Source organism: Cuculus canorus, chromosome 11 (assembly GCF_017976375.1).
Source record: "Cuculus canorus isolate bCucCan1 chromosome 11, bCucCan1.pri, whole genome shotgun sequence".
In the NCBI taxonomy this organism is placed as follows: Eukaryota; Metazoa; Chordata; class Aves; order Cuculiformes; family Cuculidae; genus Cuculus; species Cuculus canorus.
In genome coordinates this window covers 12,052,697-12,072,649 of record NC_071411.1, presented here as the reverse complement: position 1 = coordinate 12,072,649, position 19,953 = coordinate 12,052,697, and the positions used below count along the sequence as shown (strand labels likewise).

Sequence of the window (19,953 nt, the reverse complement as noted above, 5' to 3'; positions counted from 1 at the left end):
AAGCACAGCTGAACTAGATTAAATGATGTGCTTTTTATTTAAGGGGATGGGGCTTAGCTTGACAATTTTATTCACTGTACCATAGTTTCTGTTCTGAAATAACACTGAAATCAATAAGAAGCTATGCCTGGAAAGAAGTGCATCTCTGATGCTGCAGTTTGGAGATGTACCCACCCATTCAGATATATGATTAAAGCTGTTTACTTATGACCCAGATCCTGCTTCCATTTAAATCGAAGATAAAACTTGTATTGATTTTTAGTGGCACCAGAGTTGGACCATACCCCTTAGAAAGTGATGAATTTGCAAGTTGTTCTGCCTTCTCAGCTCCCATTCTCTTTGGCAGAACTCAGAGGTGCTGGGCAGAGTGGTGTGCTGTGAGCAGGATGCGCTTTTGATGAGCATCTGTGCCAAATTATTTCTACTGACTGTGAAATAATGTAGAAAATGAAACATTAGCGCACACAGGTGCTGAAATTTGCATTTATAGCCGCATCTCCATAAGCACAAAAGCACAAAGTTGTGTCCTGGGAAAGGCTTCAAGAGCTATTTGTCCCCAGTGTGAGGCAGTATTGATGCCCTTTGTTAGAGATGCCTGCCAGCCTGTTCTACGTAGCATTTGCAGACCCTTCTCAGGATTATGCCTTTGGAGGACTAGGATTGGGGTTCGCTTATTTTGGTGGCCTCTGCTAGTGCTAATCTTGCTTGCTAGCAGCTACTACTCATTGTCTGGACTGTTTGTACTCTGTGCCCTGTGCAGGTTGTGACCCAAGCACTTTCAAATCTAATCCTCCTCCTCCCCTTCTATTGACTATTGAGTGTGGTTAATGTCCAAAGGATCGTCCTGGGCAGCTGAATCCCACTGGCTTCCCACCAGAAATGTCTCTGCAGAAGTCCCCAGTCTATCGACATGTGTGGAATGGCCATGGAAAGTGCTGCCTTTCACAGTGGATCACTTACTGTCTTTTCCTTAACTGGTTTGCTCTTGCTTAACCAAAGGCTGGTAGTGAAGAAAAGGGCAGCTTGTCACACATCTTCAAAATGAGCAGTGCTGGTGGAAATGGGTTCAGGAACAAAAAGAATTCTGTTTGTAATTCTTTGCTAAATGATGCCTGGATCAGTTTCTTTACAATCCCATTGGTAGGGTGGGATGAGCAAGATGGGACTTTCCCCAGCAAAGAGAATGGCAATTACTGTCTTTACCCTTCACCTGATTTACAAGCATCTATAGAGCAACAACTCTAATTAGAGATTAACTTTTATTAAATATTTATTTTACCTTGCTGAGGCAGCAGTTTGTGTTTTACCACCGAAGCTTTGAAGCCAGGCATTTTTGCACACTCCAGAGGCTGTGCAGAGAGCCAATCTGGTCACCTCTGTGACTCCACCCTGGCGTCTTCAGACTGTGTCTACTCCTTTGCCACCTTCACCTGTGGTAGCTAATGCATCCCTGGGATGGGGCCAAGGCTCCACTTTGCTCTCCTGATAGATGACCCCTTGTCTTCTCCTGTGGAGCCACCCTCAGTGCAGGTAGATGAAATATCCTTTGCCTGCTGTGATAACTAGACTCAATTTGGCCCTAAACTCCTCAACAGGATTTGCAGTTTAACCTGAAAGACACAAAGACTGTACTACCTGTAGTAATGCTAGTTTAAAAATGAACTCTCCAGAGAGTGGGTGAGTAGCTATGCAGTAGTCATTGCCTTTCTCATCAGTGCTGATGTTTGTCACATGCTGTTGATTTTGAAATGAGTATCCAAAGAGGAAAATCAAGTTCAAATTGGTGCAGTTCTTCAGTCATAGTATTGTTTTGCCTTCTGTTGTTATTAAAAAATGCCTAAAAGTGATGTCTGTGAAACATGAGCTGTTAATACAAATGGGATGTGCTTTTCAGTTGTTTTTAGCATTTTGCACATTGTCACACCCTACACTGAGGGAACAGTCCGTGTCCTCCTTCCTCCACTCTGCATTGAGATAGTTCTAAATCAGTGTCTTGTCTGACCTGTAGAAATTTTCTATGGAGGAGTTCCTTTTGAATCTGTAATTTAACAGGCCCGTGCTAATGCTATGGGTTTTTTTTTCTCTGCAGCTGGCGAAAATGATAATTGAAATGTCCAGGGGGCTGAAGCATCAGTTTTTAGAAGAGAAATAAGACCCCAGGAGAGGGAATGACAGGGCTGAAGGGAGGTGTCCTCACAGGATGCTGAAGCAGCAGCAACAGCAAACCTTTGCTGTGCTACCCTGGAGCCCCAGGCTGTGGGCAGATAAGATGAGATCAAAGGTCTCCTCCTCTTGCAGTCAGCCCAGTTGAATGCCTGGTTTTGTGTGTGGAGTTTAGCCTGAACTGGTTTTCTGTGTTTGGAGATTAAACCATGCCAGAAGGGCAAGGCTTGCAGGTGGTCTTCCCTCCACCACTAACTGGGGCAGCAAACTCAGACTTAACCTTTTGTACATTTTCCATTGGATTGTTCATTTATAGGAACTCTAACTTTCTACTTCATTACCATGAATGTACCCCTAATGGCAGAGAATCACACTATTGTTTCTGAAAACTGTTTCCCCCCACGCTTTATTAAAGGAATTTGTTTTATAGAAGAGTTTCTGTGAAAATAACTGTTATGCATGAATTAGCAGCTAGGGCTTGGCACTGTGCAGTGCAAATGGTAGCAGAAAATACAGTAATAATGTGGTTGCAATGAGAATACTTTGGGGCTTTGACCTACCATCCCAAAATAATTTCACTGTGATGATAGAAAAAGAAAATTACTCCCAACATTATACTGAAAAGGATTTTTTTTTTGATATTCCCACTGCTGGAATGATTCCTGTTATATCTTGTACCCAAGCAAATCCCATAATTTTTGCTATTAGTTGCTAAGAAACAAATTATAATTGCTGCTCAAATTCTTTACTGTTGTACCCTCTTATTGCCCTGAAGTGCATTCATTTTCTTTTTGGAGATTAAATGATCAATGAAGTAATTCTTTTAAGAACAATTAATAATGAAAACATTTTCAGAAAACCACTAAAGTATCTGCCTTGCCTTTCCTAAACAAACAAGCGCAACAACAATTGCATTGATTGATCAATGAAGCGATGCACTGCCGCTCGGCTGAATGAGGCATTCGGCACGCAAATTAAATCATTTCCGCAGTGATTACTAACGTCTGAGTGTTGAGAAAAGATGATGTGTTTTAAACCTCATGGAAATTAAGGAGACTGAGGGTTTGTGTTGTTTTTTTCTGGAGTCAGATCGCAGCTGGGACGATTGCTATGTGCGGCCCTGCTCGTCCCTCGGCAGCCCATCAGCCACTCATGCTCATCCTCTTCAGGAAGTTTATTTTTTCAAGGTTTTTCTATGTAGGAAGGGCAGAAACCCCATTGGGCACCTTTTTCCGACCCCTTTGTTCTGGTTCGCTGTGAGACCACTTGTAAAAAGCCACTGTGGAGAATACGGGGATGGGAGTTTTCAGCATCTTGGGTGGGAGCTGCACACCCACACCAAGACGGGAAAGCGCCCCTGCCTGCAGCTGCCACTACAGAACATGTGCCTGCACTCCAAGGATAGTTTTTAACTCCAATATTGAAACATCATGCTCGCCTATTTCTTGCTCGGTTACCCCTTATGCTTATTTGGAACCTGGTCTTCCAACCTGCAACTCTTCCCATAGTCTTTACTTCTTCCTAGCATTTTCACCAGCGCGTTGCCTCCCATGCATATAGTCACAGTTCAGAGTTAACATCTACGGCCAGCAGCTGGACTTTGATTACATCCAGAGCCTGTGAATATGCCTTAAATAATTTAATTTTCTTAGCTTATCTTACATCTTTAGGAAGTGTTTTTCTTAAGGTGGCCTGCTTTCCTCTACACACCTCAAAAATCTCCTTGGCTGTGTTTTTTCTCTTTGGAGCCTCTCAGAGCTTGTACAAGTCCTGGCCAGACACAGAGTTTGATTGTGGCAAACTGGAGCAGCTCTGTAGCAGCAACAAATGACAGCGTGCTGGAAAGGGTCTACCTCTGCTTCCACTGGCTGACCCCTCCTATTTCAGTTTCCAAGGAGACTAAAAAACTCAATATAAAATTTTCTAGAAATGCTGGATGCATTTTAAAAATTCTAGATCCAGTAAATATGTCTGTTTTGGTAGAGATTCACTGATAAGAGAGATCCCTCAAACTTTTCATTCTTCCTAAAGGAAGAGTTGATTTGTAGTTCCTAAAACTCAGCAAACAAATAATTGTTTTAGAGCTTACATGTGGACTTCTGTCCACTGCCAGAGCCCCCATCTTCCTAGGCTACCCCAGTTCCACCAAAGTGTCTGGGATGTACTAGCTATCCTCATTTTCCTCCGTGCATTTATACAAATGAGGCTGTCAGCCTGTAACAATAGGGCACAAGCTATTTGTGGTGTCCCCACTTCTGCAAAGTTATAATTTTAAAATTGTCTAGGCTGTCAGATAAGATTTGGGGGTAATTAGAACGAATTTGGCTCAGGAAATGTCTCTTTCTGTATACATGTAAATAGAATCACCGATTCCTCCTCTAGGGTCATTTACAGGAAAAATACCATTTATTAACAGTAAAGGGGCCTGATGGTCTTATCCAAAATCAGTCATTGTTACTTTTGGGCCTGCAGGACTGGATTTGATGTGATGCAGAGTGTATTGTTAACAAGGCAACAAGCAAATCTGAGTTTTTCCACATAAGCATTTCCCAGTGTTTCTCTCCTTTGCTGAAACATTAGCTACGCAAAGTGCAGTTATGAGTGTTGGAGAGCCAGCTCCCAACCTCTGCACCTTGGCCACGCAATCCCCAATGGGTGGAAAACCAGGCTAAGCCTCCTGTAAGCTCTTCCTTTTTTCTTTTTTTTTCCTTAATTTTGATGAATAGGACCAACAGGGAGTATGTAGCATAGGATAGACATATAACCTACTTTTGTCTGTCATAGAAGGACCCTTAACTTAGAACAGAAACACATGATTTATGCCTGGTTTGTTTCCACCCAAGGGTTACAAATAAGATGACTACATTATTACATAAAGCAGTGGCAGAGCATTTGTAAATAATCAGCACACCTTCTCTCAGAACTAGTAATCTTGTAAGGCTCCAGTGTTACTTAAGAAGTGTGTTTCAGTTTATATGGTGCAGAAATAGTGCTGCTAAGAGCAGGGAGTGTTGCACGGGGCAGGGGATGACAGAGGGCTGTGGCTGGGAGCTACTGCGCTGGGCAGGAAAGCTGCCACCAGTGCCTCCGGGCATCGCAGCACAATGAGCTTAAGGTCGCAGGTTGGTTGCAGCTCCACAGTTTCTTCTGTGGTTTAGAAATGTAGGGAACAGCAAGGCACAGGCTTGAGAGGTTTTTTTCCTGTCTCTCTCCATATTTATTAGTTTTGCCTTTAATACATGAAATAACATGCATTCAAAGTATACATAGTATCTTGGGGGTGGATCTTCAAGAACTAAATGCAGATGTAGATGTTTGTTTAAAAGTGAACACTTAAATAAAGCAATATGGTCCCAGCATGCCAAGGGCCAGCGACATAAGCTTTCCTTGAAAAAAGCTCTGCTAGTATGTGAAACACTTTCTAGTTTTGAGAAAATATTTGTGTTATAGCATGTCAGAGTGCTGTGGAAAACTCCAACTAGACCTGGAAAGAAGTGGAGTTTTTTAATTTTCTCTCATGTTCTGAATGAAGCAATAAGTGTTGAGGTTCTGAGCCCAGTTATTTGGGACAATTTCAAGTATATGTTTTCGTGGCATATTGTAATCATTTTTTTCTGGTGTTTTGTATCCAGTGGATAGAGAATAGGACAAGGAATCAGGAGATTTATTGTTTTGTCAATTATTGGAATGCTTCTTGTAACACCTCCCCTTTAGGCTCTAAATCCCCTGGTCTGTCAAATGAAATAATACTGTTTACCTAGTTTGAAGAAATAATTATTGTTATTAGGCTGATTCTTGCCGATTCTGTATCGATGCAAATCAGTTTTGTCTTGAAATGCATGGAAAATAGCGGTTACAGGACCCGCTGATCAGGTGCAGGCTATACTCAAAGAGCAGAGGTCGATGCTGTAAGACAATTTCTGTTCCTGTTGATGGGATGCAAGGCCAAGGCCAGGACAGTTTTATCCTGGTGGCTACTTTTTCATTGTTTTATTTTTTCTTTCCTATTTTCCTTCTGGAAGGCAGAGCCTGGGAGTCAGTGTTGGCATGCAAAGGACAGCAGAGCTTTATATATGTTTGTCAAAAGTTGTCCCATGTTAGTTTTCCTATCTGCAACAAACGTGACTGCCATTTCATAATTCATTAGACACGAGAGGTGAATAGAATGCGAGAATCTTCTCTGTGTGATGCTGCCTAGCATCATAATGTGTAGTTCCATAAGCAAGGTGAACTACCACACACCCTCTGAGGATCAGTATCTCTGTGGGGTCCTTTTCATTTGTCTTTCTATCAAGTAAAGGGAAAATTTTCTTTGCAACTTTTGGCTGAGCAAGCTTATGCCACATTATTTTACATTATTTGGTGTCTGAATTTGAATTCATTTAGCTGCGCAAAGTAAGAAGGTGCAGCAGAATATGCAGTAGGGAACACATAGGGCATCTGCAATGCTCAGCTACGGAGTGAGAGAATACTCTGCGGTATCTCCTGCCGCCAACAGAAGTACTGCTTTCTGGCTGTTGCAAGATCGTCTGTGCTGGCAGAAAGTGTGTGAATAACCAATTGTTTTGCTAGGAAAATATAAAAAGAAAACCTTGAGAGTGAAGTAGCTCCATTCAAGTCAACCCAAGGGGAAATATCTGCCCAGATTTTCCAGATTAAAGCAATAAAATTTTCTGAGTCCTCAGCATTTTGTGTCAAGTAGGAGAGTTGCTTCAAAATGAATGTTTGAAGCATTTCCTATAGAAGGATAGTAAACAGGCAGCTTTAATGAAATGGAACATAAAAGTTGCAGAGTGAGTTGGGGTTTTTTTGTTTCTTTTTCTTTGGTAATATCATAGAAAGTGTGATTTGATTTGGGAAGAGAACAGTGGGCAGTGCCTTGCAGCTACTGCTAAGAGTCTCCTGTTCTCTCAGTAAGACAAATGGCTTCCTTGTTGCCTATTTGGAAGCAAGGATCAAATCCCAGTGAGGTGCTGAGGATATAGTGTGCCAGAAAGAGCCATCCCGATGAGGACAATCAAATTTTACTTGGTGTGACAGAGGAAGGAGAAAGCATTCCGAGCACGGCAGGAGGATCCATGACTCCCACAGCTGCATGTCTGCCAGTGTCATTGGTAATGCTTGAGAAAAAACGTCACCATCTTTGGGATGCAAGGTAAAAGCCTGAGGAGAAATTTTCAGCCATGCGGGTAGACAAATCTGTCTTTGATAGATGGTGGTCAGTAAGACTTGGCAAGATTTAAACATAGTCTCGATATGAGAAGCCTGATAGAGATGTCAAAGTCCAAGATGATACATAGGTCAGAGATGTGAGTGATGGGGCGAGCAGGGAGAGCTTGGGAGGAAAACAAGGTCTTGGCTTGCATACCAACATACCACACCAGCTTTCTACTTTCTTAAATCAAATGTGGCTGTTTACAACTTGCTCCTGGCTCTGAAAAGAAGAGCTGCAAGCCCTTCTCCCTGGCAGGTGGCAGTGTGCCTCCTCTGACAACATCTGGTTTGGGTTCAAACCTACAACTCCTCCAGGTACACAGCTCTTCTTGTTGTCTAGCTAAGTTGAGACTTCAGAGCAAACCCCACCATGAAAATCCCGCAGATGCCTGCTCAGCAAAGGCTTAGCTGAGAATTTTTTGCATCTTGTGAGAACAATGGCAGTTTCCATGCAGCAAAGGAAAGGTCTAAAGCTCCAAACTGGACCTGGCCACTTGGTAAAGATGCAGAGGTACTTTTGTACCTCTTGTACAACATGCCTACAGTAATAAAGTCCAAGCAAAAACATTTTCCAAAGCAGAGGCAAGGTGAGGGAATGGGAAGATGTTTACCTCTAAAACATTTTTTCCTCAGTGAAGTTGAAATCCCAGTGAAATTTATGTTCTAAAGGTCAAATTAGAAACCTTTCATCCCCAGACTTGTAAACTATTTCTCAAATCAGTGACTCTAAAAATTATTCATTAGAAGACCAGCTCTTAAACTAAAATTCTATTAAGCTCTCTATCAAAGGGGATTTTATTCTGAACTGCAAAGCCCGCTGTGTAGTCCTGACACAACAGCAAGGACATGGGCAGAAGAACTTAATCTTTGTGTATTTGTGAAAGGGATGACATAAAACTCTGCTTTTAAAAAGTCAGGCACAGGTTTTATAGAGACAGTGTTTAGAGATATTAGAGCCATAAATATCAGGAGGCAAATCTTGTCAAGTGTTTCGAGAGCAAAAAGCTTTAATGCTTTTGTGGGTGCTAGTCATCAGTTAAAGTGCTTTCAGCCTGCCTTCATATAGACAGACTATGATTTCTTCAAACCAATGTCCCCTGAAATTGATTGGGATGCACTAGAATTTCATCTTCAAGACTATTTTATGGGCCAAATTAGCATAGTTTATAGTCTACAGCCAATGAAGTCATATTATTCCATAGGCAGTGATGCAAATGGCTTCTGTCTCCATCTGGTTGTGTATTTTGTCCAGGATATGAAAGCATGATCTGTTATAGGTGGAGAGTTATGCAAATGTGATGAAAACAATTTGGAAGAGGACATCCAAGCTATCTCTTGATGGAGAGTTCTTTATTCAGTCTGAACTGGGAAGACTTGGCAAAACCCTCTGGTCACTTTCTTTTTTTTTTTTTTTTTGTTTTGTTTAACAGTGTGTCATTGCCATCTTATTCAGAATACCCTTGAGAAGTCATTTAGTCTTTAATAATAAACATATTCCGTTGACTTTTATTCAAGGACTACATATGACCTTAAACATCATTCTAAATCTTAGATTGCTGGGATTGTCTTAAAATTATAGGAGTATGAGAAGGCAAACCCCATTATGCTCTGTAAATCTCTTCTAAGTCATGCTTGAAAATTGACTTTAGGTGTCTTGGCTGTATCTGTGTACATAAATGGATTGTGGGTTTCACATATATGAAGAGGTAAGTACCCCTTACCTTTATCATTATTTTATTTCCTATTATATGGATGCTTCAAAGGTCATTCAATAAATACAATAAAGGCAAATTCTTATCAAATTCTTTTTTAACCATTCAAGTTTTTCTTGTATCCAAATTGGAACCAAGCCTCAAGGGTGGAATTCCGAACAAAAGGACCCATGCAGTTTCTATAAGCTGAAAAAAAAATGCTTTTTAAAAAGTTGATCAAAGGATTTCTTGGTAATCTAACTGAAGTGTTGGTAGCCTAAGGGAAGATGCATTTTTACTTTAGTTACACTGTAACTATAAGTGTATAGTATCCAGCTATTGCTAATTCCCAGTAATTGTGCAGTTGCAATGGTGCCCACAACGTAGGGTGTGTGGGTATGGTCTACCTATTTCCCTTCCTGTGCTCCTCCTGGACATAAGCTGAGTGGTGTCAGCCTTCCCAGGAGGAGGTAGTTAACAGCCACTCACCTGCCTCCAGTGTTTGTTTGGAGAGCGTGATGGTGGGTTTCTTCCCCTGGCTGAGTCTCACTGGGTATTCTAATACATTTGCTACTACTGCTGTATTAACTCCCTTTTTCTTCACTGATTTCTGACTCTGTTATGTCTGAGTCTTGCTATATGTGATTTACATAGGTAGTGTTCTTGCTTCTGCTTCTCTGTGTTCCACCCAAACCCACTTTGCTCAGTGCCAGGTTGTGTTCCTTTGGTGATGATGAGCTGTGGGTTGTGCTCCCATTCCATTTCCATCCTGTGGCTGCACCAGTGAGGCCTTTGCAGTTACCTTGTGGTTGTATTCTCAGCATCCTGTGTTACAATCCCTAGTTTTTCCTTCAAGCACATAAATCCTCTATCAAGGTTCATTGAACAGCTCGCTCTGTAGGGATAATGATCCATATGAAGATACAGATAGACACGTGGACGCAGGTATTATGCTTTGGGAGCTACTTGCTATTAACATTGACTCAGTAGAGGAATATCACTATTGTGTTATCAAATTTGATTTACAAAAGTCTCTAGGGATAGACTTTTAACTAAAATACAGCAATATAAAAGCCACTAATATTTTTTTCTCTAAGCCTGCGTATTAGAGAAATTTTTTATTTTGGAAATTAAAATTCAGTGATGTAGAATGAAGTGATTGGCATATGCATGGTTTTGTTGCATATAGCAAAAGGAGAAATAGTTTCATATCAGTTGAACAAGATAAAATAAAAATAGCATTGACACTGTTTTTCTAATTATTAGGAAAAGAAACCTAAAATGTAATGACAAAGGGCTCACTAATGGTGTATGAGGTTTTGACAGTGTGCCATTCAAGGCGATGTACAGCAGCGCTTCTGCGTGATATAGTCACATAAATTGGCTTTCTAAAAGACATGCAGGCACCTGTCACCATCCATTTGAATCATTTGCTATTCATGTTATTTTTTATAATTTTTTTTTGTTTGTTTAATAGTTCTAAAATAGCTCTCTTGCATAGAGAATTCTCTCTTGATTTCAGAAGCAGGATAATCATGGATTTTGGGTTCTTAAAATATGCTGCATGTTAAAAAAAAAAAATGAAAACAAGGAAACCCTCTTCCAAAAAAAACAAAGGTGGGCAAAGGAGAGCTTAGGTCTCATAAAAAATAGGGCTATCTCTGTCAGATCACCAATGACCTGAGAGTTGCAGCCTCCTGTGGGAAGCCTCCTTGTTTTGGTCTGGTTTTCGGGGCATGCAAACCTCGGCAGCTGAGTGATTTCCACATTGCAGCCAATAACGGGAACCAAGTGAGCCTCACGTACAGACACTGTAACCGCTCTGCTTGGGCAGAGGTCTTAACAATAGAACAATCCGTGGAGCTGTAAATGAAATTGGATATACATACAAAAAAAAGTAGAGGTCAAATGTTACATTGCCCTTGCCACCGGCAACTTGTGGGAAAACTGAGCTGATCTGGTCTCGCGTTTTTGCTCATACTTCGATGTAATCTGTGAAATGTTTCTTTTAAAGAGCAAACTTCAATTTCTAGGACTTAACTAGTGGTTGCTTAGAAAAAGCATCACTGAATTTCATAAATAAAATACAAACCTGAGTACACTCTAGTGAAGGATAAAAGGCTATGGTTTTTTTTTTTTTGTTTGCTTATAATTGAATATTCTTTGCTGTACTGATTTTTTTTACTTAAAACTTGGGGACATTTTTCATTACTCTAGCCAACGTTGGATTATTGTAACTGTGAAAAGCCATATCTTTTTTATTAAAATTTCCATATGCCATTTACTGAGACAAACTACCCAGTCTTAAGGGGCTTTGGGTCATTTCAGACTGTTTAAGCTTTTATTAAACCACATTTGAGGTTTTGGAAGGAGGTCATTTAATGCAATACCTTACCTAAACTGAAAAGTTGATGGAATTGACAGCTGCTGCTGGCATTTTCTGGGCTTTGAAACATTTTTGAGGAGTAAACATCTGTATCAGATTGGCATTACTTACCTGTACCTGGTAGCTACAGAAAAATCTAGTCATGCAATTCAAGTCCAAATTAAAGGGTAGATGTTAGTGTGCACGTGCCAACAGCGTGTTGCACTCTAGTGCATTTCAGCATCAGGCGTCAGGTTTTTGTGCAAATATTAGCTAACTAAGTCTCTATTGAGATACACAGCTTAAATATTTATCCTTAGAGTTGTGAAAAGTTTGACACAGAACTTGAATGACTTTCTCAAAGTCGTGCAATCACTGGTACAGTGCTGTCAGTGGAACAAATCAATGTATTTTTCACAGGTTAAATACAGACGGTTTTGTACTCAGATGAGTCTGCCAAGTCCAATTTAGAATTGATACTGTAGAGATGATGAAATTTAAGTAGGATCTTCACTTATTCATTAAGTAAGGTCTGACCAACAGTGTTAATCATGATAACCTGTATGCATTCCTATTAAGCCTCCCTGTTACATTCTCTTTCTTGCACTGAAAACATTACTAATCACATACTCATGTGAAACTGGAGTTACTGGAGCTTATACAATATTTTTTTGTTCTCAGTGGAGTCATTGGTTTAGTATTGCATCCTCCCAATATGCATTGGCTGGACATTGACCTCGAGAATTGGAAAGCATTAATATTTTCTGCCTTAGTGGTTTCTCTTAATCAATTTTGACAATTGCTTTCTAAATAGAAAATGTCCCAGTTAAACAGACCAAAAACTAATATGCAAGTGTATTATTTTTATAGAAATTACCTGATCTTGATTATTTGAAATCACACTTTTAAACTAGAAGCCTGATCTGTGAGTTATTCATTGGTGCAAGTGACCTAGGATTTCTTGTGCAGATGTGTGCTGCTTTCATTAGTTAGGGTAAGTTTATATCCTCTTTGCATCTCCAATCCTTTTTGATCCTATGAATGGAAACAGTATTTTTTTCATGGTCATTTACTGCCTAGTGCCACAAATCCTAAGTTGGTAATGTATTTTCACCAAAAGTACGTGCAGGTATTCTAGCCCCAACAATAAGCATTTTCTCTTTGTTTAAGCAGTCATCAATTCTGGTCATGTTTTGTTTGTTTCGTGTATAAATATTTTTATTGAAATTAAAGCTCCTTTCTGTTTTGATATATGCAATGATAGATCACTGTAATTGAAGCAATTCACACCCTGAAAACTTTAATTAAGTCACGGAGCTGCCTGCATGCTAAAACTTAATGAATTTATCACTTCTAGGCATTGTTTTGCTTTATCTTGTTCTCTCTTTTCTGTTTACCAATGTTCATTGTGTTATGTCTAACATTTAACTGTAAACTCTTTAAATGACTGTGTCTTTTATGTCTATTATAAGGTATTTAGTTCTCCGTGCGCTACTTAATAAATCATAACGTGGTTATTTCCAGATTTCTTACATACTATGTTGCCAGGTCCCAGGAAGCAAACCTCTGAGACTCTTAGGTCTGTTAGTGGGCATCTGGCCACCAGACTATCTCACTGGCTTCCAGACCTCCTCCAGTTTCCCAGTGTTTCACCCATCTAAAGGCTGGATGGGTGCAGGCCCCCAGGCATTATGGCTTCTTGTTTATTACTAGAAGCATTCTCTGCCAGTTTATCCTTAACTGAACCTGGCTGCTCAAGTGTAATTAAAGCATAGTTAGTGTTTGTACATGTTCTAGAAAAATAGTCTTGATCTCCAAGCATCAAGGATGCTGAACCCACTGATCTTTGGTAGTTTATTCCAACAGCTGATCATCATCATTCATAGTAAGTGTAGCTCCTCATCTCCGTTTCCATGACTTCAGCTTCCTACCACTGGGTTTTGTAACATCCTTCACTGGGTTAGCAAACACTTCAAGGGATGGCATTGTCTCCTCATGATGGTGCTTCTAGACATAAACCAGAAATGTCTCACTTCTGTTGGAGAAGGCAGTGACCTGTTCAAGGCTTTCACTGCTTCCCCCCAAAATCTAAAATTAATTTCTTTTGATCTACATTCTGAGCTGTTTTTCAACAACTTCTGGGGGGTTTTGTTGGATTTGTTTTGATTTTTTTATTTTCAACATGTGGGCAAAAGCATGTGTGTCAGGAGTCGGTGATCGCATTGGCAATGTACGCAGAACTTGATGAAAAGTAAAGTGTGGAAGAATACAACAGAAAGTATTAAGAAACAAACAAAAAAGGTAAAATATAATACAGCGAGAAAAACTTGAGTAGAGGCTAGGCTTGTAATGTCATGTACTGAATAGCCATGCCATGTCATGGGGGTCATCCACTTGGGCACAGTTGCACATCCAGCAGCCAGACGCATGCAGAGCTTAGATCACCTAGTTCTACTTGGGTGCAATTTCCAGTGGAAAGAGAGCTGGTATCACGGGAGGCATGGAGCTATGATAGCTCTGCTTCAAAACTTCTTACAAAACAGTAACTGCTCCAAGACATAATTGAGCTTGCTGGTTTAAATAGGTGTTCTGGCGTTTTTGTGGGTTTCCTTTTTTTGTTGGCAAATAAGAACAAAAATCCAGGGTCTTTGGGCTTGAAGGCAAGGGAAAGTGGAAGTTAATGCTCTTGTCAGGGGAGACACATACAGCCAAGCCACTTACACTGTAATTCAGTCATTCAGCAGCTGTGAGGGTTATTTTCTTCTTCTTTTGCTGTCCTATTGATTTTTAATGTCAAAAGTAGAGAGAATAATTTCTTTCCTGGTCTCTGGACAGGAGTAGAGAGGCACTAAACAGCTGTGTTTCTCTTAAAGGAAGATAACAAACATGGGGGAAAAAAGTGCTGAGTACTACTGCATTAAGGCTTCCTGCAGGGTGGTTTTCAGCAAATGTGTTTAACTTTTGCTTAGCAATTGGCTTTGCCTCCATGTATGGGGAATTCAGTACAAAATTTCAGTGCAATATTCTGCATCCATTTGAGCAGAATTCTGTAGGAAAGGTTTTTGTCCACTTTGCACAGCGTGTGAAAGCAGAGGAGAACCTCTCGAATCCACACATCGTTAGTCTGTATGCTTTCTTACTGTTCAACAACACTGATATTGTTCCTAATTTCTTGGAAAAGATTGCAAGGTAATGTTTAAATCAAATGTCTTGTTTGTCAAATATTAATAATATTGTTAATTGAAATTACTATTTAGATATTACAAAAATAAACTTGAAGTGCAGATTCAAATATACAAATTGAAATTCACCCTCCTGAGGGTGGAGAGGTACTGGCCCAGGTTGCCCAGAGAAGTCATAGGGGCCCCATCCCTGGAGATGTTCAAGGCCAGGTTGGATGAGGCTTTGAGCAACCTGATCCAGTGGGAGGTGTCCCTGCCCATGGCATCCATTGAGGTACCATCCTTTGAGGTACCTTCTTGCCCAAAACATTCTGTGATTTCAGAGTGGATGAGCATAATGAGCCTAATCAGTTCAATAAAATATTAGCCTATCTTATAATTATCTTAATCTTGTTAGTTTACTGAGAACCAGGTTTCAAGCATGTGCATGAGGCTTTTCAGAATTGACGTTTGACTTTCAAAGCTTTGTAGCTTGCACTATGAGTGTTAGTGATAAACGCTCTGCTTTGTTTGCTGCCACTAAATGATTTTGACTATTCTTCCATAGTTTCCTTCTTTTCATGGTAGCAATCTTTTCGTTATCCTAAATATATGGCTGTTTTTTTCAACAAATAGGATTGTTTCTTTCTAAAAGAAAAAAAAGTTAGAGAACTAGATTTGCATTTCAGCTATTGTCGTTCTCTCCATACTATTGCAATCAAGAGTTGCTGGGTCACCAAGCAGGTGATTGTTTCTTATGATTAGTAATGAAAGACCTTTCCCATTCCCCCCTCTGCAATTAACAGAAGAACTCCCTAGAACACTGTATAAGTAGTCTTAAATACACAGGCTCAGTTGATGCAATTTTTCTTTCATCTGTTCCAAAGCAGACCTGCGTATGGCTTTTTTTAGGATTCATGCCCAAAATGTGAATTCTGTATAATCTTTAAAATCTTTTTGTGTGTGTTTGTATTCATACATGGCGTAATGTATTGGTTGTGTAAACATGGAAGAAGATACAAATAGGTAAATAAGGATACAGAGAATCTTCCATGAAATATTATTTGAGACTTACCAGTACTTCTGCTATTTTCTCTCTATTGAATATTTAGATGTGCGGATATGAAAAAATGCAGAAGGCCAAAAAAAAAGCACAGAACGGCAAAGAAAATCACCCTGCTTATAGTTACACACTCGGACTATGACTTGTGACTGGCAAATGCCACGCTATATTGTCTCCCTGTACCTACAGAGAGTCTGAACAAACAGCTCACACTGGTGAACCTGCTGTTAAATTGATACCCAGGTTAAATTCAGACTGGTTTTAAAAGGTGTGGTTTTGCATCTCCTGTGTAAACCCATTTTGCCCAAAGGGTGTGATAATTCAACAGCCTCAGCATCTCACATGAGCAGCAGCATCAGTTCATCAGTTCAGTTGGTGTTGCTTCTGTCCATGGGTTTTGGCAGAAGAAAGATGAGAGAGTAGCAGGTTTGGTCGAGTTTCTTTTCACAAAGAATGTACTACAGTGCAGCAGGCTTTTTAAGTCCCCACAATATTACCCATTAAATGGAAGTGAACACACTGAAATAATAATAAGATCCAAGGAATTGTGTCACATATGGCATAAGAGTATGGCAGAACCGTGCTGGAAATCTCACAATGACTGCTAGCACTTATAGCAAATTATTACACGCTACTTCCACTGTAATTCCCTTTTTGCCTGCATTTTGTCCTGACTCATTTGACTTTAGCAGGAAGGATCTGTGAAGTTTCTAAACTGAAGCACTGACTTCGTCTGATTTTGTTTATTTTATTTTTTTAAAAATAGGCATGCCAGTACTTTCAGGAAACATTTTCAAGAGAGAGTAAAAATCAAGGCTTAATTTCTCATCCTTCTAATGGTGTCCCTACTAGTTCCTAATGTTAAATATTTATCACCTGTGTGTGTTTTCTCTGGTTCCCAACTGCACTGACAACAGGTTTGTAATCGCCAAACCACAGCTTAGCTGAAATAAAGAAAAAATAAATTTAAAATTTAAATGCAAAGGACTGTTAAAAGGCTAGCAAGGTGATTCAGTTTATTAGCGCTCCTGCACAGGAGCTGGTGGTGCTGATTAATACCTGATGCCACTGCTTGGCTCACAGTGTCAGCTCATTACTTAATAGCAAGTTTCTTCAATTCTGTGTGCAGGGGCAGAAGGGAGGGAGTTGCATTTTTGCAGTGCATGGCCCCTGAAGAAAAGGAAAAGGAGAGAGGTGGACAGAGGAATTTAGTTTAATTAAAGCACTGTGTGGGTGACATACAACTATTACAGGAGACTTCTTTATGGGAAAGGAAGGGTTTCTACACATGGATTGCAATGCCATCAGTAACAAGACCTCTAAAGAGAAATAATACGGGCTTATAATTGGATGTAGTGATTGTTTAAGGCAGGAATTCTTCATAAATTCATAAAAGAAAACTGGGAGCATACAGGTTCCTGGTGATGTTTTAGGCATGTCTTCCCTAAATGAGCATCTTCTCCCCTTTACCAGCCTTGCAGCCTGCAGAGACATTTTTGCTGCTTCTGAGGATTAGCAGCCAAAGCAACTTCCAACTGCCCCACATCCCACCAATGAACTCTTCCAAGCTGATGTTCACTTTCTCTGTCATGTAGCAAAGTCCTAGTGAAGCTTCTGTCCTCCTCATGAGGAAAAGCTGTTACCCTCCCTTTAATTGAGTTCTTTCTCTCTTGGCAGATCTCGAGAACTTCAAAACCAGAACAAGAAGCACGGTGTCTGTCCGCCAGGGCCAGGGAATGGTGTTGCTATGTGGACCACCACCCCATTCTGGAGGTAAAGGAGTTTTTCCTCTGGCTTTCAGCACTCAGCAGCAATTTGCAAGGTTTTCATTCCCATGCTGTGTTTCAAGAGGTTTAAAATGGCACACCATCATGGAGAAGGCTGTGGTAGGTGTCAGCTTGACTGGTGGGTTGTGTAAGCAGTGAGAAGAAAGTCATGGTACATTTGTTCAGGTGATTTGGGGAAAGTTTTGAAATGAGTGTATGTACTGGTAATACAAAAGCATTCCGGATAGTTGTCCGTGTTCTCTATGTGGAAAAGAGCATCTTATGAAAACCAAGAAGTATATTTCTAGTGCCCAGAAAAGCAGAAAACTGTGAAGGATAATTATTTCCTTTAGTTATTTGCATGAGAGCTGACTACCGACATGACCACCATCTATGACCAGCTCTAATCCAAGTGGAAAATTATCTTAATTGTAACCAGACCCACAACTAGTTTAAATTGATACTATTACAATTTTGTATCTAAGCTGGGCTGGATTTAGGCAAGTTGCTGGTCTGTATTTTGCACAAGAAGTATTTAATGGAAATTCAAAATCAGTCCAGTTAATTCAAACTGAGACCCTTGTTCTGCAAGAATTAATCTTTTCTGTGGCAATATTTCGTTTTACTTTTCCTTCCTCCTTTTCCCTTCTCGCAAGATTAGAAATAAGGATGAGTTTTAAGTCACAGCTGCCAAGTTAATGCTTTTCAGTCATATGCATTGCATTTCTGTCGGCCAACTGCATGTCTCCCAGCGCAATCGAAGCTATTTGGTCTCTAGCAGTCACTGCACAATTACCACAGCTATCTCCTGTTCCAGCTCTGGGCGGATGGAGGTTCATAAGAGAATATCAGATATCACTGGGAAGGAGCTGCACGTCAGAAAACTGCCGTGTTTCAATCCCCAGGGTCCAAGGCAGTGTTTGCAAAGCAAAGCTGTAAAGATCAGTTCCTTCCAATACTCTTGATATCCCACCAGTGGGTTATTGCGTTGCAAGTATTTAACATTGTACTGCAACAGTAAAATCACTTAGGTTAGAAGTGAAAAATAACATATCTTTTTGAAAGTGTGAGTGGCATTAAGATAGAGAAAATGCAATTACTTATTTTGGAATTTGATTAGGACAGCAAACCTAACTGAATCATCCTTGCAAAAGGTGCCTGGGGACATTAATGACCGATGCTGAAGCGTACGACTGTCTGGGAGGGTGGGGGGGGGAATCTACTCTCTTTTTTATTATTTTTTTTACTGTAGTTTCTCTTCTGCATTGAAAAGCACACCCTAAAAAAAATTAGAAGCAAAGCCGTTAAATCTGAGAATAGCTGTTGCTCTAAGGAGGTGAGGCATAAGTTTTTATGCCCTTTTCCAGTTAGAAAAATCAGTAAATTAGAAGGAAGGGAATCATTTCCTATCCACTGTTGTGTCATTGGTCATCTTGGTCTTCAAAACTGTGGGTATTACTAAAAAAAGGTCTATTTACATCCAGACCTTTATGCTTTCAACTGTAGTTCACTTTGATACTTTGCTGCTTGGAAACATCAATGTTTAAAGAGCTGGCAGCTGAAAGTGAAATTACGGTGGTCTACATGAATTAGTTGTTGAGGGTTTCTTCTTGTTCTTCTTAATGATACCAAATAGAGAGCTTCCTACTATTCAGATGTCATAAGAAATTCATCTTGAAAATTAGTTCAAATGATAAACAAGTATTTTCAGCACCATAAAATGAGCTGCGAGCAGCTTGCACAGAGCAATTTGGGTATCACCATGAATTGTCCCAATTTTTAGTTTAGTACAAGTTGGAGATTCTGCGTATGAATCTAGACTTTCCCCCCTCCCAGTTCCCCAAGATGAAAATGAAATGTGTATCTCTTGCAGCACAGTTTCAGCAGGGAGTCGTTATTTTGTCAGGTCAGTGCATCCTGGTGTTACATTTTGTTAAGCAGCATAATGATACCATAGCCTCATGTGCTGAAGTGCCTGCTGAGTGCTGAAAATCTGGAAAATAAATGTTCATCTGGAGCTCAGAAAGTCACTGGACTGAAAACCAGAATAAATGCAGATCACACATTTGGTTCTGTTGTATTTTCTGCTCTAGGAGCAGCGGATGCCTGAGCCCCTGAAGCCAGTCCTGCCATATTTATGACACTTTGTCTGTTAAAAGTTTTCATTTCTTTTTCTTTTTTTACCTTCTTCATTTGTTCACTTATATGCACTAAGTCAGTGTAAGAACGAGTTGAAGCCTCTCTGAGTTGTTAGCATTTTTCAGAGATAATTACCCTCATTATTTGCACTGCTTTTTTAATCTAAAGCCTAGTGATAGATGTGTCAATGATGCAGGTATTTTAAGTGGACAGGAGAGAACAGTCAGAAGTCCTTAAAAGTATATACTTAGCTAAAATTTGGCTTTGGTTTTGATGCAATAAGCACCCAAGGATCCCCATCGCCGCTGCTGGCTGCTCCCGCAGCACCATTAACTGAGCAGTCCCCAGTAACTGAATCATAGCAATGACTTTGGAAATGGGAGGAACATCA

General features: G+C 40.1%; 1 protein-coding gene across 6 annotated transcripts in view; it reads left to right on the top strand.

The window, feature by feature from the left end:
• Positions 1–19,953, top strand: part of LOC104063581 (contactin-4) — a 334,408-nt gene that overhangs the window by 213,249 nt on the left and 101,206 nt on the right. For all 6 annotated transcript variants that reach the window (XM_054076800.1, XM_054076804.1, XM_054076799.1 and 3 more), the window contains one exon: positions 17,335–17,430. In XM_054076800.1, the coding sequence (XP_053932775.1) occupies positions 17,335–17,430 (96 nt within the window). The remainder of the gene's footprint in view (positions 1–17,334; positions 17,431–19,953) is intronic.